This window comes from Arachis stenosperma, chromosome 4 (genome assembly GCF_014773155.1).
Source record: "Arachis stenosperma cultivar V10309 chromosome 4, arast.V10309.gnm1.PFL2, whole genome shotgun sequence".
In the NCBI taxonomy this organism is placed as follows: Eukaryota; Viridiplantae; Streptophyta; class Magnoliopsida; order Fabales; family Fabaceae; genus Arachis; species Arachis stenosperma.
Genome location: NC_080380.1, coordinates 6,261,805 through 6,289,400, shown reverse-complemented (window position 1 = coordinate 6,289,400; position 27,596 = coordinate 6,261,805). Strand labels below are relative to the sequence as shown.

At 34.7% G+C, this 27,596-nt stretch overlaps 3 protein-coding genes and 2 non-coding genes across 5 annotated transcripts; 2 read left to right on the top strand and 3 right to left on the bottom strand.

The window, feature by feature from the left end:
* Nucleotides 1–1,930: 1,930 nt before the first annotated feature.
* LOC130974476 (L-ascorbate oxidase homolog) lies at nucleotides 1,931–4,722 on the bottom strand. The gene is made up of 8 exons (XM_057899355.1): nucleotides 4,570–4,722; nucleotides 4,280–4,389; nucleotides 3,687–3,957; nucleotides 3,494–3,596; nucleotides 3,053–3,398; nucleotides 2,589–2,960; nucleotides 2,432–2,510; nucleotides 1,931–2,143 (listed from the first exon to the last, which is right to left on the bottom strand). The coding sequence occupies exons 1-8, from the start codon at nucleotides 4,720–4,722 to the stop codon at nucleotides 1,931–1,933; spliced, it is 1,647 nt and encodes a 548-aa protein (XP_057755338.1).
* A 956-nt stretch (nucleotides 4,723–5,678) lies between these two features.
* TRNAF-GAA (transfer RNA phenylalanine (anticodon GAA)) lies at nucleotides 5,679–5,751 on the top strand. The gene has a single exon. It is a non-coding gene; the product is annotated as a tRNA-Phe (tRNA).
* Nucleotides 5,752–5,865: 114 nt separating this feature from the next.
* TRNAF-GAA (transfer RNA phenylalanine (anticodon GAA)) lies at nucleotides 5,866–5,938 on the top strand. The gene has a single exon. It is a non-coding gene; the product is annotated as a tRNA-Phe (tRNA).
* Nucleotides 5,939–6,129: 191 nt separating this feature from the next.
* LOC130973007 (glucan endo-1,3-beta-glucosidase 1-like) lies at nucleotides 6,130–9,677 on the bottom strand. Its single transcript, XM_057897370.1, has 4 exons — nucleotides 9,101–9,677; nucleotides 7,744–9,018; nucleotides 6,698–6,725; nucleotides 6,130–6,567 (listed from the first exon to the last, which is right to left on the bottom strand). The coding sequence occupies exons 1-4, from the start codon at nucleotides 9,186–9,188 to the stop codon at nucleotides 6,396–6,398; spliced, it is 1,563 nt and encodes a 520-aa protein (XP_057753353.1). The 5' UTR covers nucleotides 9,189–9,677; the 3' UTR covers nucleotides 6,130–6,395.
* A 3,884-nt stretch (nucleotides 9,678–13,561) lies between these two features.
* Nucleotides 13,562–16,413, bottom strand: LOC130974115 (5'-adenylylsulfate reductase 3, chloroplastic-like). Its single transcript, XM_057898866.1, has 5 exons — nucleotides 16,254–16,413; nucleotides 16,002–16,157; nucleotides 15,757–15,883; nucleotides 14,367–15,171; nucleotides 13,562–14,255 (listed from the first exon to the last, which is right to left on the bottom strand). Exons 1-5 carry the CDS (start codon nucleotides 16,339–16,341, stop codon nucleotides 14,025–14,027), a joined length of 1,407 nt encoding a protein of 468 aa, XP_057754849.1. The 5' UTR covers nucleotides 16,342–16,413; the 3' UTR covers nucleotides 13,562–14,024.
* Between the last annotated feature and the right edge of the window lie 11,183 nt (nucleotides 16,414–27,596).

The following is a 27,596-nucleotide window of genomic DNA, read 5'->3' as shown; positions in this document are numbered from 1 at the left end:
TCTCCTTTCTTACTTTAGCTTAGATTCTGATACCTTTCAATATCGACATAATAATTCAGTAAAGTATCTGTATTTCATAGAGAATACTGTATAATTTAATAAGAAATATTAATAATTTAATATTTTTAGCAAAAAAAATTAATATTGACTCAAATATAAGAAAAAGAATAATCGCTTAATATTTTTTTTAATCTAAAAATAATTTGAACTAAGAGTTAGATATGTAAATAGTAAATATTTTGGTCCAATATTCTAAGTGAGATTAATAATGTTACGGATAAACTATTAAGTAATTAAATAACCTATTCAATAACATTATATTGGAAATTTAGTTCCAAAAATTGATTAAATTTCTACATAATCGGCTAGATTCACAACTTTTATTAATTTGGCCTTTCAAATTTTAATTATATTATAGTGATCTTTTAAATTGAATTCTGGACACTAGCTATAATAAGTTCTAGATTTTTTTTGGTATTGGATTAACAAACACAGTGATAATGTGACACTTTCTTACCAGTTACCACTTTGGACTTGTGTGAAACGACCATGTTTCATTTAGTGTCCAATCGGCCTTCATTGAGTGCGAAACAAAAATATTCATTAAGTGCCACATGATTATTGCATTTGTTGAATTGGTGCCAAAAAATATATAGAGAATATATGGTGTCCAGAACTTTATCTATCTATTTATCTATTTTTATTATATAAAAATTAATACTTAAGTTTTTTTATATTATATTTAAGTGATATTTTTTTCTAATAATATTATATCAGCAATTTTATTTGTTAAAATTTAAAAATTAGCCAATTATATTTTAGTAAAAAATTTATAAACAAATAAAAAAATTATCTATTATTATTCGATTAAAACATAAAATACTAATTAAATATATTAAATATACATTAAAAATATCATAATAATTATAAAAATTTTCAGTTACAAATATTGAATTTCTACAATTTAAATATGTTAATACTTTTACTACTATGTTATATATATACTGCATAAGACTCTACTACTCTTTATTTTTTAATCTCTCATACTAATTGACGAAAATTATTTTGAATAAATTTAAATTTGTCACATTTTCTTACTAAATACATTCAAATATACTATAATTATAAAATTAATTGATAATTTTATATTTATATTTTGTTATCTTTTTTATTCTCATTCATTTTTCTAAACCCAATTAAGTTTAAATTTGACATATCTCCTTACTAGATATATTCAAATATATCATGATTATAAAACTAATTTATATTTTTGGTGTTTTTCTTTTTCATTCATTTTTTAAAATTTTTTTCTTTAGTTATTTACAATCTAAAAATAAAATACCATATAAAAAGATAAAATATGATAATTAAAGTAAATATAAAAATAAAAGTAATAAATTAAGATGTAATATAAAATAATTTAAATTTAACATTAATTTACATATTATCTAATCAATCTCTAAATAATATAATACTTATTAAAATACACTATATATTATAATTAATTTGACTCTTCGCGCATTGCCTTAGTCTCACTCTAATTTAAAAAATTTCTATAGCGCAATTAAAATCTAAAAAATCAAATAAGTAAAAGCCGTAAATACAAGAGACTTTTAGTCTTGCAATTCACTTCAAATATAATTATTATCAACTTTAGTGTTATGAAATATTTTAACATCTGTGAAGTATATTCTTCCATCTTGACTTTTTAAATTTATATAATATAAATATAATTAATAACTTAAGATATAAAATATAATTTTATGAATTACGGTTCGCATTTGTTTGACCCCTGTTATGAAATTCCAGTTCCGGCACTGGAACTAACTATAGCCACTAATTTAATTTGCAAAAGCATTGTGTTGATATCATATTATCATTCTCCATACATGATACATGCATTGGTTCTAGAGTTTTAGTGTTGATGAAATTAAAAAGGCCTAGTGTAGCGACCCCTTGCCCTGCCACAAAGGAGTGCATTCTTTGGGATCGGAAGTTCATCTCTGAATGATTTGGAAGGTGTGTGTACCCTCACATACAGTTGCTGCCCCAAGTATTGCCTTCCCCAATTCTCAGACCTTAGATTCCACATTCCCACGTTGTCTAGTGCCACGTATATTGCTGTCCATGACTTGGGGTACACCTAATAAGTTCACCAAATCCATATGAAAAAGTATAAGTATACGATGAAAATACTAAACAATGTGAACAATGGATATATCGGATATTCATTTCACTAAGTATGCGCATGATTATTCTAATATTAAGATTCAGGTAATTTAGATGTGTAGTGTGTTTTGATTCGATTACTAGTTGTTCACGTTGTTTAAGAAAGTTATCGGTTAATTAGCATTACGCAATCCATATATATATATTCATTACTATTGTTACAATTATATAACACTATGCATGCATGGTTATTACTTTGTACCTGAGTGGTGCATCTATATACAGCATCTCTCAGATTGTAATGTGCTCTACTTTGAGGTGTCCACCTTCCACTACCGAACCTGTTACACAATCTCACATAAATGTATATACACAAAGCATGGACATAGATTAAGAGAGCATAATTATAAGCTTATTACCCTACAACAAAGAAGGAATGTCCATCAAGATGCCATGACTGCACAGACTTCTCTCCATTTTGGAACACAATCTCCACAAATTCATGGAAACTTGCCCCCATCACAGAGGTTTGGAGGTAGGCATTATTGGTTCCCCTTGAAGGGGTTGTAGGGATGGTCCCAACAGAGAAAACTCCAGGGATGTTGAAGTAGTCAGCTAGCTTCAATGGTGTATCTGGTGCAACATATGACACACCATTCACAGCATACCTCTGTTTTCCATTTATGAAATGAGCAGAGTTTGCCAGAATTATGGTTCTTGTTGGTTTGATTAGTCCGTAGGGGTATGATCCTTGTGGGTTTGGTCTTGGTCCACTTGCTGTCAGATTCCAACTAATTTCATTCAAACTACTTCAGAACTTGATTGTTTTAATTACTTAATTCTAATAATATGTAACATGTAATATGCACACACTCTACTATACCGTATAGTTTTGGCTTGATAAAGAGAGGAAGCAATATCTTGGGTAGGCCCTCGGGGAGGAGTAGTAGATAGATGCCGATTTGAGTTGCTATAGTGAAGAATTGCAGTGGTGGTGAGTACCCTTCTGGTGAATCTAGTGGAGACAACTATGTAGTAATCCTTTGGAGGTTGATCAGCAGTGACAAGAACAGAATAGGTCTGTCCAAGATGGATGTCAAGGGAAGAGTAAGTGTTCTGTATGGTGTGAGACCCTTCTACCTCCACAAGTTTCATCTTGTGTCCTTGGATTCTCATGTTGATTGATGTTGTCAACCCCACATTTGATATCCGCAATCTATATGTATTACCTGCATGAAGAGTAGTAGTAGTAGTACTCATATGCGTGACATGAAGAGTAGTTACATAAAACAATACTATGTTAGATTGGAAAATGGAAACCAACCTTGATCAACAGTGAATGTGATTCCATTCCAACCACGTCCATTGATAACAAGTCCATCAGGAAAAGGAAGATTATGACCACGCCATAGGCTATGCATCAATTTCTATTATAGAGTAACATAGAAACAATTTAAGTCAAGGAATTGAAACAAATGCATCATTTAATATTGGAAATGGATGGTGGTTTTCCTTACATGATGTCCTCTCTTGTACCAATCTCCAGCAAGTATGATGAAGTCCTGAGCAGGAGGAGGAAAAGGAACCGGAATTCCTGGCCGGCTCCAGATCCTGATGGCGCCGAATCCTCCGGCGGCTTTTTGCATTTTAAGAGAAGGGAAGTAGAAGAAGCTTCCAATCTGGTCTTTGAGCTGAATAACATAAGTGAAGTTCTTCCCTGGTGGGATTGGACAGTTTGTGCCTTCAACTCCATCCTGCCATGAGTTCCTCCTATTCTGTAATCCATTCCTGCATAATGCATAATATATCATTGTATCTTAACAATATCAAATTTCAAATGAATGATGTGATATTCAGATCATTTTTCCCTTCATACTTGAATTCCCAACAAACACAGAATAAGAAATAGGACAAAAATTAACAAAGGCTATAATATTCTTTCTGATAATCAGAGATTGATTACTCATTATTCATAGCATACATCCATTCCTCTGTCTCACTCAGAAATCAAAATATGCAATATGATCATATGAACAAATTAACAAAACACAAGTATAGGATTGGAAAAAGAAAGAAAAAAAAAAATAAACATGCAAGAAAGAATTGATACCATGAGATGAGGAATGGTTCTGTAAGGTAGTTATAGACACTGATGATCAGGTTATCATTTGTAACCGCATCTATAGTGGGCCCTGGGAATTGCCCATTAATCAAGATCCCCTACAAAATTGAAAGAAAGAAATCAAGAACTGCAATGAGCTAAAACTTGTTAAACAAAAGACAAGCATGCATCAGCCACAAAAGAAGAAGAAATGCAATTCTTGAATTGTAAGCAACAACAAAAGAAGAAAGTAAATGATGAGTGCATTAAGATTAAGGAAAAAGGGGTCGTGACAGAACCTGTTGCTTAACACCAAGAGGATAAATGTCACCATAGGTGACCTTCCAAGTGAAGAACCTGTATGGGTTTTCAGAGTTGACACTGCCAACACAAAAGAATGCAATGGCAGCAACAAGAATGAAGGAAGAAGAATGAGCATAGCATGCTCCCATTGTGAATACTGAACACACTTTCACGACCAAGAAGCAAGAAACTAAGGGTGGTTGATTGGAACTTGTAAAAGAAGCAAAAAGGAGTGTATGTGTTGATCTAACTTGCTATTTATGAAGCCTTAGATTCCACAACGCCTATTTCACTGCCACACTGTTACGTTGTTGTTAGAGTGTGCCAGGTATGAGTATTGCCATGCATGCACGAGAAGACTCGAACAAATTCCAGTAGTGGTTGGTGTTATTGAAATTGATGAACTTGCATCTCACATTTATATAACTGGCTGATTCAACGCACTCTCTGCCTTTTTTTTTTTTACTCATGATGTATTTTGGTACAAGTTAGTTTTCAACTTTTCATCCATCTTGATTATGCAAAGTGGTGGATATTCTTTCGAAAATTTTATAATTATTATCATGTTAAGATATTTATTTTGACTATTAAATAATAGATTTTAGGACTTGATTTTCATATGATATAAAAATGTTATCTTTATTTAAAATGTAGCAAAATAAATAAATCACACTTTTTAAATTGAAATTATCATAAAAAAATATTTTTGACATTTTTTTGAAGTAGTTGCCATTATTTTATGGTCAAACAATGATGAAAAATGCACGCATGTGATTTAGAAAGAGTGAATGATACCAATGTGACCATTTTACAAATCGAATAGTCCGTTTGTAGTCAAAGCATTAAAAAATTTTATAACATTAAAATCGAAAAATTTAATTTCTGTCTTCAGAAAATTAAAGTATCTTTAAAGTTAAAATTGTACTCTTTGATTTCACTTTTCACATAATAAAAAATTCACATTTTGGAGAATAAGCGAAAAAGATAATATATTTGCAAATACCACAATTTGTCCCATATTTAAATTTTTAGTCTCTTGATCTAAGCCGCAAATGTTATTGAAGATTTTATTGATAAAAGTTTTAAAGGAATAATATAACAATATGCGGGGATAGCTCAGTTGGGAGAGCGTCAGACTGAAGATCTGAAGGTCGCGTGTTCGATCCACGCTCACCGCATTTTTTTTTCATTTTAATATTTTCCTGTCCACTAGCTTGATAGCTTACGCTCATGTCTTCACTGAAATTAGATAAACTTAAAATAATTTTGTTAAAGAAATAGTACAGCAACATGCGGGGATAGCTCAGTTGGGAGAGCGTCAGACTGAAGATCTGAAGGTCGCGTGTTTGATCCACGTTCACCGCATCTCTTTCTATTTTTAGTATTTTCTTGCCCTCTAGCTTGATAGCTTCCACTTCTGTCTTCACTGAAACTTAGAATCACTTTGCAAATGGTGACCCTAACAAGTAACAAGGTAAGAGCTTCACAACCTATAACATTCTCTACTTCGAGATCCACTCTCATCTCTTAAAAGGAAAAAAAAAAAGGAGACAATATTTGACAAAGCAAGAAACAAAGCTCTCTACAAATCAGTGGTGATGTCTACATTATGTTACATACGGTACCCAACTTGGCTAACAAATATGATTTCAAGAGATACATAATTAATTACAGGAACCCCACATGAAAATTATTCACCCTAATTTCAGCACTAAGTTTAGACCTGCACCCTCCTCTCTTTCCATTGCTCTAAAAAAAATTCAAAACAATAATACCAGACATGACCAGCGGCCCCCTCAAAATTGAATTATTTATTTGCACCTCACAAAATGAATAGAAACACAAAGGGGAAAGCAGCAACCAAGCTGATGTACAAAATGTTATTACTTGCACAAATTTGAGTGCTCTTAAAGGCCATGAAACTCAACTTCTCCCCAGCATTGCTTGACTGAGTAGAATTCACCACTTGCTTGGTATTGTTGATCAGTTGTTTGCTGCATCATATGAAATAAATTATCAAAGTCAAGATTTGGGTGTTGGGGGGGGGGGGGGGGGGGGGGGGGGGGGGGAATCTTAATTGTAGAAGCATTCAAACTAAGCAGACAGTTTTTCACTTTTTCTTACCTTCCAGGAAATATACAGCTCCCGTGACCTGCAAGAAACAATAAACAAGAAATAATGTCAGTCACAATTGTTAGTCATTTACACCAAGGTTGTGTTGTATCATGTATTCAATCTTAATCTTATTCGTACACTAAAACGACTTACTCTCCTTCCCTATTCGATGAGATGCGTGACTCAAATCAATTGGGTCATACATCTCATTCAATAGTGAGAGGAGTGAGCCAGTTTAGTGTGCGAAGAAGAGCGAGTAAAAGAATATTTCTCTATACCAACAAAGAGATAACATTAGTTGCAGCATACTTAATAAACTTAAATTTACAAGCAAGAATGCTGCCAACAACTGCCTCTTTGGAAACTGGAAAAGTAAGACTTGATTAATAATATACTAAGGTAATACCTAAGCACCATGCTCAGAATCTTTGCAATTGTCAGGGAAAACAAGGGGCTCTAAGAGAAACCAACATTACCAAGAATTGGTTCCCCCATTGAACAAAGCCTACCATTAACAGTCCTCTTCCTCCTTTTTTCCCACATAAAAAGTCAAAACAACCAAAGTGCCTTTGTAACATGCAGGTGCCACTCACAAATGTATTTCATTTAAGAAATCATTGGCTCTCCACTCCCACAGTTCCAATTTTATATACAAAGAGTGAAAGAGGAGTTGCTTATACCAATACACAAGCACTCCTTCAATAAACTAAGTATGCATAACAAGAATTTTCTCACAAGTATAATTGAAAACAACATAAACTCCTCTAAGATTAGGTGATATCATGTATAACTATCCTAAATCTCAGAAGAAGTGAAAAAGGGTCTACTTCACATGGAGGAGTGTCATATGTAACATTACCTAATCTCATATAGGAGCTAGATATAATTTACCCAAACCATAATGGACATATGAAAATTGAAACCCTCCCCACTCAGTAGTATAGTCAAATCCAGTGCCACACAGAAATCCGTAAATTCGAATACAGATCACTAAGCATCTTGTGAAATTGAACTCAACATAAGTATCAAAGATTTAAATTGAATGAGGCACTTACTGGGGTCAGTGGTAGTGATCATAGCTACACCCTTGAAGTCACAAGACTCAGTAGCCTTCCCTTGGTTGTGGTAATAACTATCAAAAGCATAAGAAGCATGGTTCTTGACATTATTAGGCTCAAAACAAGTCTCCCCAGGCTGAATATCAGAACAATTGGCCCTGCCCGGACCACAAGCCCAATCCAATGCCGCCTGAAGAGTCTTGCCATCAACACCATCCATTGCAACACAGTATGTCTGATTAGCACTATCATTTGCCAGAAAACCCCCAACACCAGACACACGAAGCAAGTAAGAAGGTGTAGCATTTCCATAGAACAAACCCCAATTTGCTTCTGAAACGGGTTCAGACCTCAAATCCTCATTGAACAACTCATATATATACACACTGGAAGTAGTTTCCGGATGTAATGGTGTCCCACTCCGATCAAAAACATGCTTTATCAAATTTGAGTTATAAGTATCAGCATTCTCTTTAGTAGCATACGGTTCTTTTGAATCACCCTCACTAGGCCAACCGGTTTCGGTTACAAGGATCACAACATCAGTGATATTGAAATTCTTCATTGAGAAATAAGCAGCATCGATCATAGCATCATAAACGTTGGTATAATGAAGCAGAGTATTGGGATCAACCATTTCCTTAGAAGATTTCAAAGGCTTGAAGAGTGAGTATTCAAGAGGAACCAAATCTTTGTTTTGCATAAACACATAATAAGGGTAAAGGTTAAGCATTAACGGCGACCCGGTTCTCGAGAGAAACTGAAGGAGAGGGAGGATAATTGAGGAGAGGCTCTGGTTGAAGAATGCTTGAGAAGGAGGAAAAGGTTCTTGAATTATGGAAGCAGAGTGAGGGGTTGAGATTTTGATGGAGTTTTCAAGTTTTGATGCAACGAGTGCGGTGTAGAGGGATTCGAGGGCGGGGAGGAGGAGAGGGGCGGAGGAGGGCACGGTGGTGAGCACCTCGTCGCCGACGGAGATTCCGGCGATCAGAGTTTTGGGGTAGTAAGCGACGACGTTTTTTCGGATCCATGAAAGAGCGGTGGTGTTGGAGGAACCGATTCCGAGGAGCTGGTTGTTTGGTACGCTGATGGTGACGCTGATGTTGGAACCCGACAAGGCTCCGAGGATGTCTGGGTTGGCGTCGTAGATTCGAATGTGTGTTATCTTCTGCTTCTTCAGGAACAAAACTATCTCTGATGGTGCAAGAAGGTTTGAGACATCAGTTCCTATGTTCACTCCCACGAAGGGTTCGTTCTTGTTTGAGGATTCAGCTGCAAGGAAAGTTGAAGAATTGAAGTGAGAATCAACAACAGAAACAAATGGGCTTGCTTAAAGTTTCAGGCTTTTTATTACCTAGTGATGATGTCGGGAATTGAGTGAAGGCTATGATGAGCTGCAAGAGGGTGTGAATCATAAGGTTGTTAAGATTAGGTTTTGCCATTGATCATATGATAAGGGGGATTTGGATTCAGTATTTCTTCATCTTCTGCTTCTGGTTCAGTTGTTGAGGATCCTTCTTGCATTGTCTTCTAAAAATGCTATTTGTTTTTGAGTTTTCTGTTGGGACTGAGATTTTGGACATGGGTTGGTGGGTTGGGGTTAATTTTTCTTGGCTTGGGTGATTCAATGGAAGAAGATTGAAAATGGTGTTAAGATTTAAAGTGGTTAATGGTGGATGGAAGAAGATACTGGTTTGGTAGGAGACTTTAAAGGGAGTGTTTTACACTTTTACTGTATCTTTTGGAGTAAGACTAAGATCATTATACTATTAAACTTTGAGTTCATTCTTTACTAAACGTGACAACTATTTTTGCAAAGGGAGTGCTTAACTGTTATTGGAGTTTTCTGCATTATTTCTTTGTTGTGGCCCAGAGGATTTGTTTTGTTTGGTTCAACAAGTTTCCATGTGATGGAAATATGGCCCTTTCTAGAATCCTGTTGAAACCTGAAACCGACACTAGTGGCTACTGCTCATAAGTTATGCTTGCTGATGAAAATATGAATTTGCAAATTGCAAGATAAAAGTAATAAGAAAATTAAATCAATGGGTTGGTGTATTACTCCGAGTGTCCTACTTTTAACTAATAATATGGTCCTACTCCTACTTATTCTTGCTAAGCAGCAACCTGTTACATCATTTTAATGTAATACACACATACATACAAAAATGTATGTAATTACTAATTAGCAAGGAAATTGAACTTTTCTAGATAGTGATGGATTTAAAATTTCAACAGGACAACCTGGCTTGGGGGTAAAGAGAGAGAGAGAGAGAGAGAGAGAGAGACTCTTGCTTTAAACTTCCAGCACATTCTCAGAAATAGATGTAATTTGATAAGAAAACCAAACACACAACCCACTAGGCCACTATAATATAGAATCTTATGCAGCAGAATAATTAATTAAGATTGGGTGAAGGGGTCATCACATATAGCATTGTCTGTTCAAAAAGCAGCAATGAGATTTTACTAGAGGCATTTACTTTGTGGACATAAACGTGTTCATTAACATAATTTAACTTTTGGGATATTGAAAGGCTCAGTATTATTTCACTCATTTATTGAGGATCTGCATTTTGCCTCTGTGGTGTATGCTTTTGAAAAAAGTTCTCCCAACATTAAGTATGATTATTTACTTTTGGCCTTTTATGGCATGGTTGAATTCAAAAAAGAAATTTTAATAGTTACACTAATCGAATTTCAATTTGCTAGTGAATAGTATTTTGCACATGTGAGAAATCTTTTGCTGCCAACAACAATACAAACATAATTCTAAAGAACAAGTAGTTTGCCTTAAAATGTAAAAGGTATAGCAATAAAAGGACTATTTCTTATCTATTCATTTAGAATTTATTATCTCATTATTATAAAATAAATTAAAGTATGGTTTTATTTTAAATGAAAGACAAACTTTAAACAAAATGATCATAATTAAAATTTGATGAACACATCATAGAAGACATAATGCACCACCATAATGAAAGGATCACATTCACATGTGCACCAATAACAGATTATAATATTAACAAGGCTCTTATCATCCCTTCACCATTATCAAACTATTGAATAGCCCTTCACTTCATCTATTGCTTGCTTAGTCTTATAAAGGAACCTTTCGGTTACACCGAATTTCCCCGTGTATAGTAGCAACAGCTAGTAGTTTTTTAGAAACTTTTAATAAAAACCGAAATAATTAGTAAAATGAATATTAATCATTATGTTTATGTTACTCAATAAAAAGTGTTGACAGTCAATGAGTCAAGTTTTAGATTAGTAACATTCGTTGAGAAGGGGTTCGATTGATAAAGTTGGCAAGGCAAACGTTTGTCTATATAAATTCGATAGTAAAAAAGATTCGAATTGACTTTGATAGTGTTAAATTTTGATTTGAGATTGAGGTCGACTAGATGGTAAAGCAGTTTTTGCAGAGTGGTGGACATGGTTTTTGGAGCAGTTATCAAGTTATATTTGACGGAGTGGTTATTTTGTTGAGTCATCATCAGATCGACAAGTGTGAGTAGGAGATTGGTGGAAGATGTTTATAAATAAGATAGCAAAATCTCACATTTCTACCTACTTTTTTAGATTCTTAGTCTTGAGTTAGTTTATGTAAGTTTCCTTCCATGTTTTTACATTCTTTTACCTTTATGAAATTTATTTTTAAGTTGTTTTCATAATAGTTTAATTTCTATTCTAGTTTTTTTTTTTTCTTTTCAAGCACTTAATTTTTGAAGTTAATTTGCTTTCCATTCATTAGTCCGCCGTTAAAAAATAATAAAAATATTTTCATCATTACAGAAATGAAAGACTTTGATGTATGATAAACTTATATCATTAAAAAGAGTAGGTTTTGCTCTTAGATATTATATTTCGAACCAATCCAAAAATTTCTTGCAAAAATTCTTTCAATTTTGATATGCAAAAATCTATTAAACAGTTTGCTTAGCCAACCTTGGATAAGCAAGAAGTGCAGGATATTGAGATGTCCCAATTAATGCTCACTAAGATAGCGTTTTTTTTTTTTTTTGAAGTATTAGAATAAAGACGGAGAGATTGGGAGTCAATATCATTGTTGTGAACTCAGGGATTAATACTAAAATTTCAATGTATGTCTTCAAAATTTCAATATTTCAGTACCTCCAAAAAGTGGAGACATAGGAAACTGAAACTTTAATAATATTTTATACCTAAAATATTCTCATTTCAATTAATTAATTCTAATTTTACTCTTTATACAAATTAAATTAAAACTTCACTCTTATTTCAGTACACAATACATATTTCAATCTCTATCTGTTAGTGTATGTCTCTCAATCTCAATCTTCTAGTCTCTGTCTCTCTTCCAAAGATTACTTAAAATACTCTCTTTCATGATTGAAAGAATGAGATAAATGGCCTAAAGTGGGGTTGCTCAATAGTGATTAGCAAAGTGGCAAGGTTCCCAATCCTATGATAAAAGTTAAGAAAAGAAGGAACCTTTGCCTGGAAAAAAGAGGCAAAAGCAAAAGAAAAAGGCATGCCTTAGATTGAGATAAAGTAATGATTATTTATTAATTGAGTAATTGACTAAGATGTTCTGGCATTGCCTATGCTGAAAAACCAAATACTAAGGAAGAAATATTGACGCTTTAACTAAAACAAGGGGTTGAATATTCAGTGATCACAACTGGGAATATGAAGAGCTAGAACGAAAGAAGGAAAGGAAAAGTTGGAGCTTTCTATGGTGGTAAAAGAATATTTTGATCCTTAAAAAGAACCAGGATGCATAATGAAATAGGCAATATTGGCATAATGCAATATTGGCATATCTGCCTATTTGAATTTATTTATTTTTTTATAGTAGATTGGATTCATCATTATTGATGAGCACATGAGAGAAATAGTCTTGGAGGACGAGAAAAATAAGTTCAGAGCATGAAGAAAGAACATACTAGTGTAGTATTTAAATTGGGGCATAAATTTAATTTGACATTTTCATAAACGATGAAAGAAAATTATAGAAGCTGAATAAGATAACCACACAAATAGAATATTTTAGGTTGGTCTTTTAAGCTCTTCAATATACTTGCTGAATCTGTATGCAAAAACCAAGAAGTATCTTGTTAAGATAATTCTGCAAATAGGATTATCTGCCTCACATTATATAGTTCGTAACTGGCTAACTGCAATATGTAATATATTCCGATGATAGAGTAAACCAGTGAATTAACAATTACAAGAACCGATGAAACTTGTACAGTTTTTTTAACGTGTATACAAAAACCTTGAATTACTACTCATTCATGCTTTTAGGATTTTATAAATATTTTAAATGACTTAAATTTGACAATTTGTTTGATAAATTTAATTTTAGCTTTTGAAAATTGATTTTTATCTTTTACTTGTCAGATTAATTTGACATCTACATAATACATATTGTTCATGTCTTCAAGATCATGTGTTGCTTTTTTGTAATTGATAATGGATAGGATTATAGCACTCGTGTGTTGCTGTAGGATCTATGAGTTGGGCTTTCTGTACCACAGAATTTTCCAACATGACTCTGCGATTCTATTTAATTTGTATGGGATCCAGAGTCTGCAGGTTTAGTTGGGCCCTAAGACCCTTAGAAGAGCCCGTTAGTCATTAGTTACCACTTGTATGCTCAACACTTCTTTAATCCTGGGTTTTCTACTTTCGTTCTCTTCTTTAGTCTTTTTTACCTTCATTTATTTGTTTTTGCTCTTGCATTATGGGGAAGAGATAATTACTGTAAATACTTTAGTTTGTGCTTTCTATACCTTTTTTACACACTAACTTTCCTCATGCTCTAGACTTATTACGCAAAGCAACTTGCTTATTATCATTTCAAACACACCAATTGTTACTAGTATAGTAACACTTTTTTTTTTTATTGACTGGTACTAGTATAGTAATACATGGCTATAAGTGAAACTAGTATTAGACCATTTTGGTTTGGCATGAGCTCAGGTAAACTCGCAAAATCTTACCACCAAGAGAGGAAACAGGACAGCTAATGTGGATAAAACAGTAAATCAATCCCTCCTTGCCGAGCAAACAATACACTTCAAATTTGAGGAAGGTTTCTTCCTAAAACTAGTATACATAGATACCGATTAGTCAATTACCAAGGCCATGAGAACATTCGTTTTGCTACCAAAACTACAGTTCCCACTTTCACTCTTCCACCGTATTGCCAAAATCTGTGAATAAATTTATTGACGGTATGGTTTGACGGATCATGAATCGAGCAATATACTCATTTCAGTTGATGATCATCACCTGAGGGCATTCACGAATGCCATCAAAGAATCAACGTCTCTCTTTTCGGAAGGATACTTGATTGGCCGAGAAGAGTGTTTTGGGAACAAGAGTATTGTGGGAAAGCTTCCCAGTTGAAGCTCACTCTTCGCATATTCTTTCTGCTCACCATCCGCTCTGAATTTTCCAACCTTCACTCCTGACCCTGCTAGCTTATCTGCCAACTCAACATATGATTGCTCCATAGCCTGTTAGAGTTCAGAACAAACTTGCTATTAGACAATCATAATCTCAAGCAATAACAAACCAAACTGAGAGCCTTAATTAGAATACTTAAGCTTCAAGGAATGTGATTTTACCTGACAGAATTGGCACCATGGTGCATACAGAACAACAACCCAGGGTTCTTTTCGTTCCTCCGATTTTGCCAAGTTTTCAATTCCACTCCTGCTCAAGCTAACCACATTTTGGGTGTCAAATATGTCGGGAACTGTGGCAGTGCCGTTCTCGTGGGCAACCCCATTTCCATTAAGCTGGGCCGCATCTTGTTTTATATTTCCCTTGTGAAGACCACACTCCTTAGCTTTGGCATCCTCCCACCACCATCTTCCCTCCCTTTCATGTTGTCCAGGTAAAACTGGCCTTGTGCATGGCTCACAACCAATTGAAACATATCCTTGGGAATGCAATGCATTAACAGGCACATTCATGGTCCTAAGGAAGGTCCATATGTCGTTGCCTTTCACGTTTGCAACCGGGTTCCACTTTACAAGGCTACCAATTCCACCATCCATTCCTTCAAAAACCGGATCAACCTGGACAACAGGTATCTCAGACCTAGTACCAGGAGACTGGTCTTTTCTCTGTCCAGTTATCCACGCCTTGAGACCTTTCAGAGCCCTCCTTAAAGGTCTCACCTTCCTCACTCGACAGCACTCTTGATGGCCATCCTCATAGAACGAGAAGAGCCCCTTAGTCCTTACTAAGGCCTGAACCTCAACAGCATCCGGGAACATGTATTCAATGTGAATTCCATAACGCTTCTCAACATCATCAAAAAGTCTGTAAGTTTCTGGATTCAACCTCCCAGTGTCCAAACTGAATACCCTGAAGGGCCGACCAGTCAAATGTGCATACTCAATCAAAGCAACATCTTCAGCACCACTGCAAAAGGAAAAAACTTACTCATTAAACTCCAAGTCCAAAGATATCTACAAAGAGTATACCAACCAAACTTAACTGTTCTGTATGACAAACACTATAATCATGCCTGCATTTGCTAGTAGGTAGGGCTTATGGAATAATGGGGACTGAGTCAAACACTTCTGCTAAACACATGATTAAATGTCTATATAAAACTTTTATAAATATATATAAATTAAATTCTTATTGATATATGATAAGATTTAATTCATCAATTGATTTTAACATTTATACACTGAAAAGCATATTTATCGGCAAGTAACAAAAGTTCAATAAATTGCAAAATTATGATAAATGGGAATAAAAATTAATCACTATTTTGAATTTTTATTGGCAGCATATATAAAAAAGTATTAAAAAAAATAAAAAAATTCCCAATAAAGGCTACAAAACAATTGTCCAGATACATTTGACTTTTTTCCCCTAATTAGTAGTAGCAAATGACAACTTGAAATGTATGCTAGAGTAATAGTCTCCAAAATGTTAGTTAGCAAATTCAACACTATCTCATCAATTACCATGCAAAGATGAAACATTTCGACCCACCTGAAGGCAATAGCGATGTCGTTGCCAAATTTCTCAAGGGCTTTGTCCATTATCTCAAGAGGAGAAGCATTTTCAAGGTCTCTCGCCAATTGCTCATAGTCTTCCTCGTCTTGCTTCTCACTAACCTCTGCAAATCCCAATACCAATTAACTCAGTCGCACAAGTAACTAACCAACTAACTCATTTCAAAAAGAAAAGTTCAAAATTTTCCCTCAAACAATCCACTAACAAGAGAAAACACGTACCAGGAGTTGCTATAGTCGCAGCAAGAGGAACAATGGAATCCCTACGTTGAGGCTCGGCGTTGACGCGCCTCACCAAGGAGCGTCTTTGGGTCAAATTAACAACTCCAGACGAACCATTTGGTCTCTCTGGAACCTTCAAGGAACCAAATTGAGGAGCTGAAAACAATAGAAACACTGAAACATTAGTCAAACCCTAAAAATGAATCCAATTAAACAAGTAATTCAAAAAAAAAATCAAAATAAAAAGCACACCTTTGGGATCGGAGGAGGAAGCAATTCGGGAGAAGAAGGAGGTTGACGCGGCGGTAGAAGAAGAGGAAGAAGTAACAGCGAGCGCCATAGAAGAAGAAATGGTAGCTCTAAAATCTAGAAATGATTGTGTTGTTGCAATGTTTCAATGGAGCTTGAGAGAGAAGAAATGAGGGAAAGAGAGGGTTTGCATATAAAGAGTGCAGGTTCATTGAACCTGGATGGAATAACGGGTTTGTTACTTGGTGCTTACGTGGCGTGTGGTTATTGGTGGAGAGGAAAACGATGGCGCGTGGCTTCCGTAAGATTGAGCGCCCAAGTTAGACCGGGCTGTTGTGTTCGAACTGTAGATCATCAAGGTGTCATACATGACATATTTCTCTGTCTTTTCCCTTTTTTTCATTTAATATTTATTTTATGTAACACTAATAATATAATAAAAAAAAACTTTTGGAAACTAGTATTTTTAGTAATTTTAGTTCTTATTTAATTAGTATAAATATTAAATTATCTTTAATAAATATATTTTTTAATTTATGTGTATAAATTTTAAAAAATATAGATATAAATTATATTAATTTATGTTTTTAAATTCTAATAAATATAAATATAAATTATATATTTTTTATATGTAAATTTTTGTAAATATAGATATAAATTATTAATAGTTAAATATTAATTTAAAATAATATTTATTTGTCATATAGAATTGTTTAATATTTAAATTACTTATATTTTTTAAAAAATTTAAAATTCACGTTAGTTTTTCAAATCCAAAAGGCATCAATAAAAACTCCTCAATTCATGGCGTAATTACATTAAATCATAATTTAAGTTAAGACGTTTTGTCTGTCGGATTTATTGTTAAATTTCGTTTTTGCTTTAAGAATTGTTACCAAGTTTGGGTGATGGGTATATTAAATTAGTTAGAATTAGTTAAGTTATAATGATTGAGAGTCTTGCTTTAACTTCAAGTTCAACAGAGCATATATATATATATATATATATATATATATATATATATATAATATATATATATATATATATTAATTACGTTATTTTTACATTAAAATTAGTTATTAGTATAAAATATATATTAGAATATAAATATATAATAAAAAATAAATTAAACTACTCATATATTTATACATAAATACATTGATATTAATTAATTTTACTGACAAATTTTAATGCATAAATAATATTTTTTATATATATCACTGTACGGATAATAAAACATTATTCTTCTGCATCAATAACAGAATACACTCTCTACTTTCTCTCCCAATATTCATTCATCTAACAAGAATTAACGTGGATTTTACTTAATTTAAAAATAAAATATTTTATTTATAAATTTTTCCCATGTGGTGGTGCTAAATAATCTCTTTAAAATGGTGAGAAGGGTGGAATCTGCCAATTAAATTATTATATGCGATCATGCATGGTGCTAGCATATTCTCTATAATCTATATAAATATTCTGTCTCCCTTTCTATCTTGCTTTCGTATTATTCCGTTCTTTTTGTGCTCTATCCCCTCTTTGTTATTCCAATATTCTAGTTTACTGAACCTCAATTTTGTCTATTTTTGCCTCAAGAATTTTAATTATATATATGTTGCTGTTGGCCGATCGTTTATATGTTTTTTTGTTTCTTGTCTTTAATTTTCCAATCACAAACTGATTTTGTGGGTTAGATTTTTTCATTTATTCATGTGACTCTTAGTACTTGAATTGGACACATATAGTTGATTGAAGCCACGAGCTATGAATATTGAAAAAGATGCTATGATTAATATGAGGCTGCAAGGCAAAGAGGGCAATTGGCTTTTAAAGTTGAAAAAGCATCCATCATGCCTATGAATCTACTATCAACATATATGAGGCTCAGGGCAAGTGGGACTCAAATTGTGGAAAACGATGTATTATATATGGAAAAGCATAGGTAACCAACAATATTTTTGAATAATGTGTGAATAATGTGAATTAATAAGGTTAAAAGAGTAAATTTAATTAATAACATTAAATTAGGGTGTAGTGTATTTTTATTTGATTGGTGGTTGTTCATATTATTCAAGATAGTCATTGTTTACCTAACACTCTCCATTATATATTATTGGAGGTGGTCATTTCATAACAAACAAAACCCTAATTTGGGGTTTAATTTTCGAAGGTTTCCACCAAATGATGAGGAAAAAAAAACTATTACTAAAATTCAAGATTAAATTAAGGTACTGTATAGATTAAAGAGGTGTATCACATGATTGGTTCATGATGATAGGTACACCACAAAACCAAACCCACCCCTTGGGGATCTGAAAGGTTTAAAATATTTTTGCTATGAATTAAGAATTTATAAGATGCAATAATGATGGGACCACCATACACGATACTCCTACTCACAAATCAATAAATACTAAATAGTGAAAAGGTAAAAAGAAAAAACATGGTTTTAAAAATTATAACTAATTAAAGGCGATTCCATGCTAACTTGCTAAGCTTCGAATAATTAAACTATTAAAGTAAAAAGATATGAATTGGACGAGAACATCACTCATCAGTACGTACTAGGAAGGCAGAAAATAAATATCTTGTGCATTTTATATAATTTTTCATCATGCGCTACCTCCCAGTCTCCCACTATGCTCTGCAATGCAGCTATTGCCAGTAATACTTTGTTACTTTGTAAGATAAATAACTGTTTAATATATATTCTTGGAGTAATTTGGATGGGAGAAAATTAGTGGTTAGCTGCGGGAAGCTTTGAGTAGTTAGGAACCAAGTTGGGTTGGTCTAGTGGTTAACTCACTAGTCCGTTTAAGCAAGTGTCGGAGGTTCGAATCCCGCCTTGTGCATGCAGCAACCCATTGGCCAGCGGCAAACCCTTAAATGGAGCTCAGTACCACGACGGATTAGTCCTTGACCTGTCGGGTTGGGGAATACCGAGGGAAACAAAAAAAAAAGCTTTGAATAGTTAGGGATGTAATCTTAAGTTCAAAAGTTATTACGAGTAATGTAGGAAAAGATGATTTTGAGGTTAATTAAATTGGATAAACAGTATATTTAGATTTGAGTAGTAAACAAGCTAAGGAAGTGAATCTGACTTAAATTTTTTGTCATTATATTTGGGTACATGAATGTTCTGGACAAAAATGAAGAATCAGGAAATCTATTATCCAGTTTCGAATGCTACACAAACATAATAATAGAAGACAAAGTTATTTAGCAAAATGAAAAATTATTAAGAACGAAATGTATATTCGAGGCGGTAAGTTTCTTTATAAATATCCAAAAAAGATATAATATAAAACTGAAAATAAAAGAGTTCGAGACATAGAGAAAAAATAGATATCATTATTACTTTTAGCAAACACTATTAACTTAAGTATGAGAGTATTTTTCTATCAAAATCCCCCTCATAAGGAAACGCTTCACGAAGATGGGCGTAAAACTAATCCCAATTTTACGAAGGAACATTATGTTCCTCCAGGTTTTGGAGCAACCTCAAAATAATGATGCCAGAACTTGGCACTTCATTGGTTTGGGTCCACCGGATTATTTTCATGCAATGCAAGAATTAGCGTGTAAGATAGCTGAGCACTCACAATATCGACGATCCTGATCTCAGAGTTATACGACTAAGGGATAGAGAAATAGCAAAGAAAGGACCCCAAAAAGACTCCGAGGTGATAGCAGGGAAGATGGCTACCGACCTTATCACTCGCCGCGATGAGATAGGAGAGAGTCTCCTCGACGCGAGGGGAGGTACCGAGATCATGAGAAGTATGAAAGGTAAGGAAGATCCAATTTCCAGTTTGCCTAATCTATAAAAAAAGAACTCCGCAAAGGAGTCCGAGTTCTAAGAGGTATAGAGATTCTCGGGAGCACATCATCATGGGGCAAACCCCATTTGCCTCGCATGTTCTTTAAGTCAAGTTGCCTAAACATTTTGACAAACCAATAGATCACATATACGAGGGCAAAACAAATCCTTATGAGCATATCGATGCCTTTGAAGCACGCATGAATCTAGAAGGGGTAGAGGATGCCATAAGATGTAAGGCATTTTCGATTACACTATCTAGACCAGTGATGACATTGTTCAATACTTTACCTTTTGGTTCAATATTCTCATTTCATGATATCAAAATTAAATTTCTTGCTCACTTTACCATGAGGCGAACCTAGCCTAAGCATCTTATCTCACTGCTCGATATAGAACAAAGGGTCGGAAAAAGTATACAGAATTACCTGGACTGTTTCAATAAAGTACTTTTGGAGGTCAACACACGAACTCCCGAAGTTGTGTGTCTTTGCCTTATAGCTGGGTTGCTTGAGGGCGACTTCCGGATGCATCTCACTCCTAAAGATGTTAAATCTACAGAGAAAATCCACCAATTTATTTTGGAATACATGAGAGACAGGGATGTCACCAGAATAGTCTTGACTAAACGGAAGAACCCAACTCCATCACCTAATAAGGCCATAAACTCGAGGCAAACAATACCGAAGCCGTTAACTCCTCGAGTGGGCAAGTTCTCCACTTACGCACCTCTAGTCGCATCATTGACCGAGGTTTTTCACCAGGTGTTGCATAGGGGCATACTTTCTAAAGTCAAACAAATAAGGCCAAGGGCTTCCTTGAATAAATTATAATATTGTGATTACCATAAGTTCTATGGTCACAAAACGAAAGACTATATAAATTTGAAGGATGCTTTGGAACAAGTCATCCAAAAAGAAAAGTTTTCGAAAATCATCCAACACATTAGGAAGCCTCAACGACATAACGAAATGAGGACCGAGAAGCCAAAATCCCAGGAACACCAAACCTAGTGAGAACCAGGATGCTACCGCACAAGTAGTGGTAAACATAATCGTGAAAAAAATGGTTCAATAAAATCCAGAAATGCACTAAAAAAGGATGCTAAGAATGTAAGTTCTAAAGTTCTGAAAATATAGAATTTTCAATTGTCCAATTTACTGCTAAGAATTTTCAATATACAACAATAGAAGATGATGAGCCTTTGGTGGTCAAAACTTTGTTAGGTAACGGGATTGTGAGAAGAATCTTAGTAGTTACAGGGATACACTCAAATTTGTTGTTCGAAAATGCATTTGATGCGTCGGGCCTTAAAGATCAACATCTCAAACCACAGTTACCTGGGGTAGTAGGTTTGGGGGACCATTATATCAAGCCTGGTGGAGCTATCGACCTCTTCTTCACAATAGGAGAGGGATCCGAAGCTCGGGTTGTACAAGCAGAATTCGTCATTTTGAAAGATTCAACGGCGTATAATGTGATTCTCGGACAAAAAACGCTTAATGATCTTTGCGTTCATTTCAACAAGGTTTTCTATCATGAAGTATCTAACATCCAAAGGACGAGTTGCAACAATCCGTGGAGATCGGGTAGCGGCTATCAAATCTAACAATGCAAGTTTGACCTTGAGAGATAAAGCAAATGAGTCTATGGGTATATTTCTAGTGATCAATTTAGATTTTAGAATTCAAGAAAAACCGAGACCTGAGTCCAATGGGAACTTGAAAAAATTCCAAATTGGGGATGATGCAGAAAAATACATTCTGATCAACAAAGACTTGCCCTATTCCCTGAAGTCGGAACTCCAAGATTTCTTGAGAAGTAATATCAATCTGTTCGCATGGGAACCATCCAATATGCAGGCATTGATCCTACATTCATGTCCCACCACCTTGCTATTGACCCTACTCACAAGCCGGTTGCACAGCAACGTCGTAAGATGTCACAAGATCGAGTTGACGAGGTCAAGAGGCAAGTTCAAGGGTTATTGAATGCTGGTTTTATTAGAAAACTCACATCTTCAACACGATTGTCCAATGTTGTAATGGTAAAAAAAAGTCCAATGAAAAATTGCGAATGTATTTAGATTACACTTATTTAAATAAAGCTTGCCCTAAAGACTGATTTTCTTTACCTAACATTGAGAATATGATTGATTCTTCATCTAGTTATCGGATATTAAGTTTTTTAGATGCATATAGTGGTTACAACCAAATTCCGATGCACCGACCAGATGAAGATAAAACTGCTTTTATTACTCTAGAAGAAATCTACTATTATACTGTAATGTCTTTTAGTTTAAAAAATACATGAGCCACTTATCAAATATTGATGGCTAAAGTGTTCAAGGAGCAAGTTGAAAAAAATTTGGAGGTTTATATCGACAATATGTTGATAAAAACCAAAACAGATGCTGACTTGATTGCTGATTTGCGAGAAACTTTCCATTGCCTCCAACTTCATAAGATGAGGTTGAACCCATTCAAGTGTGCATTTGATGTGTGGGGAGAAAAGTTTCCCGGGTTTATGGTAACCCAAAGAGGTATTGAAGCTAACCCTAAAAAATGTCAAGCTATTTTGGATATGTCAAGCCCTAAAAGCCTCAAAGAAGTGCAAAGGCTTACAGGTCGTCTGCCTGCTTTGTCGAGGTTTTTAGGGGCCTCCGTTGAAAAGGCAAAGCCTTTCTTTAATTTCATAAGAAAAGGAGTTACTTTTGAATTGACGAAGGAGTGTGAGGATGCCTTCAAAAACTTTAAAACTTTGTTATCCTATCCTCATGTCCTAGCAAATCTGGAGCCCAAAAAGCCGTTATATTTGTACTTATCCATAACCGATGAATCTGTAGCTTTAGTTTTGGTATTGGAAGGGGACAGCAAACAACAGCGACTTGTGCATTTTATTAGCAGGGTCCTCCAAATTTCCAAATTAAGATACTCAAAATTAGAAAAACTTATTTTTGCACTTTTAACATCAGCACGTTGGTTAAGACAATATTTCCAAAGTTACTTAATAATTGTACGAACCGACCAACTGATAAAATTTTGTTTTGCAAAAATCATATTTGGCAGTCGGATGATGAGCTGATCGATAGAGTTATCGCAATTTGATATACAATACGAACCATGCTCTGCTATAAAAGCACAAGCAATGGTAGATTTTCTGGCCGATATGACCTATTCTACTCCCGAACTCCCAACCTGGGAACTCCATATTAATTGGGATTTGAATATGAAATTTGGAGGTGTAGGAATCATCTTGACTAAGGGAGAAGATTCAGTCATTGAAATCTCCATTAAGTTTGATTTCTCAATTTCAAACAATCAAGCTGAATATGAAGTCTTAATTGCAGGATTAGCATTAGCATACAAGGTTAGGGTAACGGAGCTCATGGTGTTCAATGATTCCCAAATTGTAATCTCTCAAGTTAATGGAGAGTATCAAGCACGCGACCTACTCTTATAATTATATCTCAAGAAGGTATAAAGCAAAATTTCAAACTTTAAATCATTTTATATTAAGCATGTGCCCCGAGAGCAAAACACACGAGCTGACGTCCTATCAAAGTTAGCCAGTACTAAACCAGGTAGTGGTAACCGAAGACTAATTCAGGAAGTACTTTCGGAACCATTCGTAGGTATTTCTGATATTACGGTATCCCACGTAGGAAATAACACTTCCTGGCTAGATCCCATATGCATGTATCTAGAGCATGGGATTCTTCCTAATGATCCAAAGGAAGCCAGGAAGTTACGTTTAAAGTTAGCAAAGTATACCATAATTAATAGACAATTAAATAAAAGAAGCATTTCACAGCCCCTACTTAAATGCCTTAAACCTCATCAAATAAATTATGTGTTACAGGAGATATATAAAGGGTGTTGTAGATACCATATGGGAGGCAAGTCGTTGGCACAGGTCATAAGAGCAGGATACTATTGGCCCACAATCATAAAAGATGCAATGGACTATGTCAAAAGACGTTTAAAGTGTCAGGTATATGGCAATCTCTATCAATCTCTACCTCAAGAGCTCGTTTCCATAATTCTGATGAGACCTTTTGCAAAATAAGGGTAAACTTGCTAGGACTTTTTCCACAAGGACTTGGTCAAGTCAAATTTTTTATAATGACAATTGATTATTTCACTAAGTGGATTAAAGCTATGCCATTGTCAAAAATAACAACGTGTCAATGTCGAAAATTCATGTGGAGAGACGTCTTAATCAGGTTTGGGATCCCTGAGGTGATAGTGACGGATAACAAAACTCAATTTGCAGATTTTAAATTTCGGAAGTTCTTAAGTGGCTTTGGTATACACCAAGTGTTTGTATCAGTGGAACACCCCTAGGATAATGGGCAAGTTGAGGCCACAAATAAGATAATCCTTAAGGGTTTAAAGAAAAGGTTAGATGGCTTCCTGGGATCATGGGATGATGAGTTATGGATGGTGTTATGATCTTATCACACTACACCCCAATCTTCTACAAAGAAAACGTCATTCTGACTTACCTATGGTGAGGAAGCGGTGATACCAGTGGAAATCGGTGAACTAAACCCATGGCTACTTCTCGGGGAAATGGAAAGTCACCCCGACTTAGATCTCATCGATGAAGTAAGATCCACAACCAACTTAGGTGAACAAGCCTTAAAGCAAAGGATTGTAAAGAGGTATAACACCAAAGTTAAGCCTAGGTGTTTCCAGATTTGTGATCTTATGCTAAGACAAGTTGACGTTGGAGTCTCGGGTACTTAAGGAAAGCTGACACCCACATGGAAAGGACCCTTCAGAATCAAAGGGAGTTTAGGCAAAGGGGCTTATAAGTTAGAAAGCATGGAAGGTTCCAAGGTCCCGAAGACGTGGAATGTTATTCACTTGATAAAGTATTATTCTTAGATGACTGAATGTATGAGTAAGTGCTACTCTTAGGTTTTTTAATATTTAATAAAAGGCACTCTTTCCTAATTAATTTAGGTTTTTAATGAGGCTTTACCTTAGAATTTTTGTACTAAATTCATTATATGATAAACCAATTGTAAAAAAGTGATTGTGTAATTTAAATTTGATTACGTGAGTTGACACTGAGAATAAATAACGAAAAAGACGCACCCAAAATAACATTTGAAAGCTGGGAAAATGGGAAATAACATTAAAAGCACTTAAAGTGCAAGTAGCAACCTAAATAAAAGTCTGTTACAACCAAATCGATTTCAACAAGACGAAAACAGAAAAAAGTATTGTTCACAAAAAAACTTAGACAAATTTCACAAAGGAAAGTTAAATTATGTTAATTATCTTTTCATCAAATACATTCTTGAAAGCACCGATTCCGGAGACATCCAAGTTGGGAGCTAAAAGTTTAATCTACTTAAGCATGTTCTTCTCGACATCAAACAATGGCAACTTGTTCGGCTTTCTTAACTGAGGCAGAAAGATCCTCAATATGCTTCATAAGCTCGGATATTTTCTTCTTGTATTTCTCTTTAGAAGTTTTTTTTGCCTCCTCCAAAGTCTTAACTTTGGCTTGAATGTTCTCCTTTTCCTCTTTAAGGGTAGCTAGAAATTCGCTTAAACTCTAAGCTTCTGACTTAACCTCCTTCAACTCATTCTCATGCTCCGAAACCTCAGATCAAAAAACAGTAATCTCTTTCTCAGCATCCCTAATTTAAGTGGCCAATCGAAATAACATTCTCTGGACACGAGGTAAGGATTCTTCAAGGGGAAGCTTGGCTAAGCCCGACTTAGTCACCTCGATCAACAGATATTCATCAATGAATTATGGAGCTTGAAACTCCTTTTCCAAAATACAACCAAAGAAGGTTGGAGGAGGGACTTCTTCTACTTTAACTTGTCCTTTCCCTTTCTTTTGTTTTTTCTTTTTAAGAGAATTGAAGAGAGAAAGGTCATCAACATCATGAACTTTGGGATCTGCTCCCGAGTAAAATTTTGGAGGGGGAGGTATGCTGCTTAAAGTGGCAGAAGAAGAAACCCCATCTCTGTCCTCCCAGGTTCACAATGTGGGTAGGATCAGAAGAGGCTAACCTCCTCCTCATTGCTATAATAGCTTCTAAGCCGATGACCATGTCAACTACATAAAAAAGCATAAGGTCGTTCAAAGGTAAGATAAAGAAACAAAAAAGAGAAGGTAAAAAGAGTGCAAAATTTACCAATAGCATTTCGAGCAGCATGCTCATCAGCTAAAATAATACGCAGACTAAGAGGATTCCAGAGTTTTAAAAGTATTTGGATGCTCGTGAACTCGAAAGCATTGACACCTTATAATTGAATCTTAGGAGAAGAAACATTAAACTTCCAATACAAATTAAATCTTTTTTCATTTCTCAAAGTCATAAAAAACAGTGTAATCCCATCCACTCTCTATTTTAAAAAATCTCTATTTAAAACCCCGATAGGATTCTTCAAATATGTTGAAAATCCTCCTATTCGGGTTACATAGAAGGAGATGAAGACACGATCCTAAGAACTGAAAGGCATTGTTAAGTTAAAAAAGTAGAAAAAAAACTCTATATGAAGCTTCCAATCCTAAGAAGAAGCACATAATCTCAAATCCTCAAATGATGGCCCAAGTGTTTGGATAAAACTGAGAAGGGGCACATTTAATATATCCCAGGATGTCCCACTGAAAGTCGGTAAAAAGAAGATGAATCCCAAGGCGGATAAAGAGAGTTTCGTATATCTATAGCCAATCAAGTTGCAAGCCCATATGTTTGTTGTAGTGACAAAGACAGTCATTCTTGTGAAGAACAGAAAGAACGTGTAAGATCCATAAATTAAAATTAAAGATGACCCAGCTTCTCGCAGGGAATCTAACTCGTCTTGGTCAACTGTAGAAGGAGTAGACTTTACCTCCTCAGAAACCCAAGAGTGGGGATTCACTCGCCAAGTCAAGACAGGTCGTGGAAGTAGTCCTAAGGATGATGTCCCAACTCGCTCACGATAGGCTATTACTTTCTTCCTCGGCATCTCGGATATACCTACAAGGGTACCACCACTAAATCACAAAGAGAAAAAATTTCTACATTCCTCTAAAGAATAAACACACTGTAATTTTCAAGAAAGAGGGAAAAACCTAAAATTACTGGAACATTGAAGTAGGAAAAATTAAATAGTTGTACCTCTACTAAAACGACTAATTACTCAAAACAGCCAAAATACTCAAAATAAGCAGCGCAACAGAAAATGAAGTAAATAAAGTCACAATACATTCAAAGAGCAATAAGAGGAAGAAACAAATTTCATCCATAAATCAACTCTGAGACCACAAATAGAAAAACAAGAAAAGAAGAACATTGAACAACCACCAAAAGAAGAAGAAAAGAGAACCCTGAATGCTCAACGAAGACTAGAGAAAATGGGGGGTTTTTCAGTCGAAAGGGAGGAAGACAAATGATTTTCGAAATAAAGTTGAGAATATAAAAATAAGTGGAAGTACAAGTTTCCACTAGTAGAATAAACGTGAGATTGATTGATGATAAGCGAGAAAAATGCAAAATAAAACTGACAGTT

Excerpts from the sequence above, each read along its gene's own strand:
- LOC130974476 (XM_057899355.1), bottom strand. The coding sequence starts at position 4,722 with ATGGGAGCATGCTATGCTCATTCTTCTTCCTTCATTCTTGTTGCTGCC. Across the intron at positions 3,958-4,279 it reads GAACCATTCCTCATCTCATG|GAATGGATTACAGAATAGGA; the intron begins GTATCAATTCTT and ends TGCATTATGCAG. Across the intron at positions 3,399-3,493 it reads CACATTCACTGTTGATCAAG|GTAATACATATAGATTGCGG; the intron begins GTTGGTTTCCAT and ends CTCTTCATGCAG.
- LOC130973007 (XM_057897370.1), bottom strand. The coding sequence starts at position 9,188 with ATGGCAAAACCTAATCTTAACAACCTTATGATTCACACCCTCTTGCAG. Across the intron at positions 9,019-9,100 it reads ATTCCCGACATCATCACTAG|CTGAATCCTCAAACAAGAAC; the intron begins GTAATAAAAAGC and ends CTTTCCTTGCAG. Across the intron at positions 6,568-6,697 it reads AGCTGTATATTTCCTGGAAG|CAAACAACTGATCAACAATA; the intron begins GTAAGAAAAAGT and ends CATATGATGCAG.
- LOC130974115 (XM_057898866.1), bottom strand. The coding sequence starts at position 16,341 with ATGGCGCTCGCTGTTACTTCTTCCTCTTCTTCTACCGCCGCGTCAACC. Across the intron at positions 15,884-16,001 it reads TGCGACTATAGCAACTCCTG|AGGTTAGTGAGAAGCAAGAC; the intron begins GTACGTGTTTTC and ends TGGGATTTGCAG. Across the intron at positions 14,256-14,366 it reads CATGGTGCCAATTCTGTCAG|GCTATGGAGCAATCATATGT; the intron begins GTAAAATCACAT and ends GAACTCTAACAG.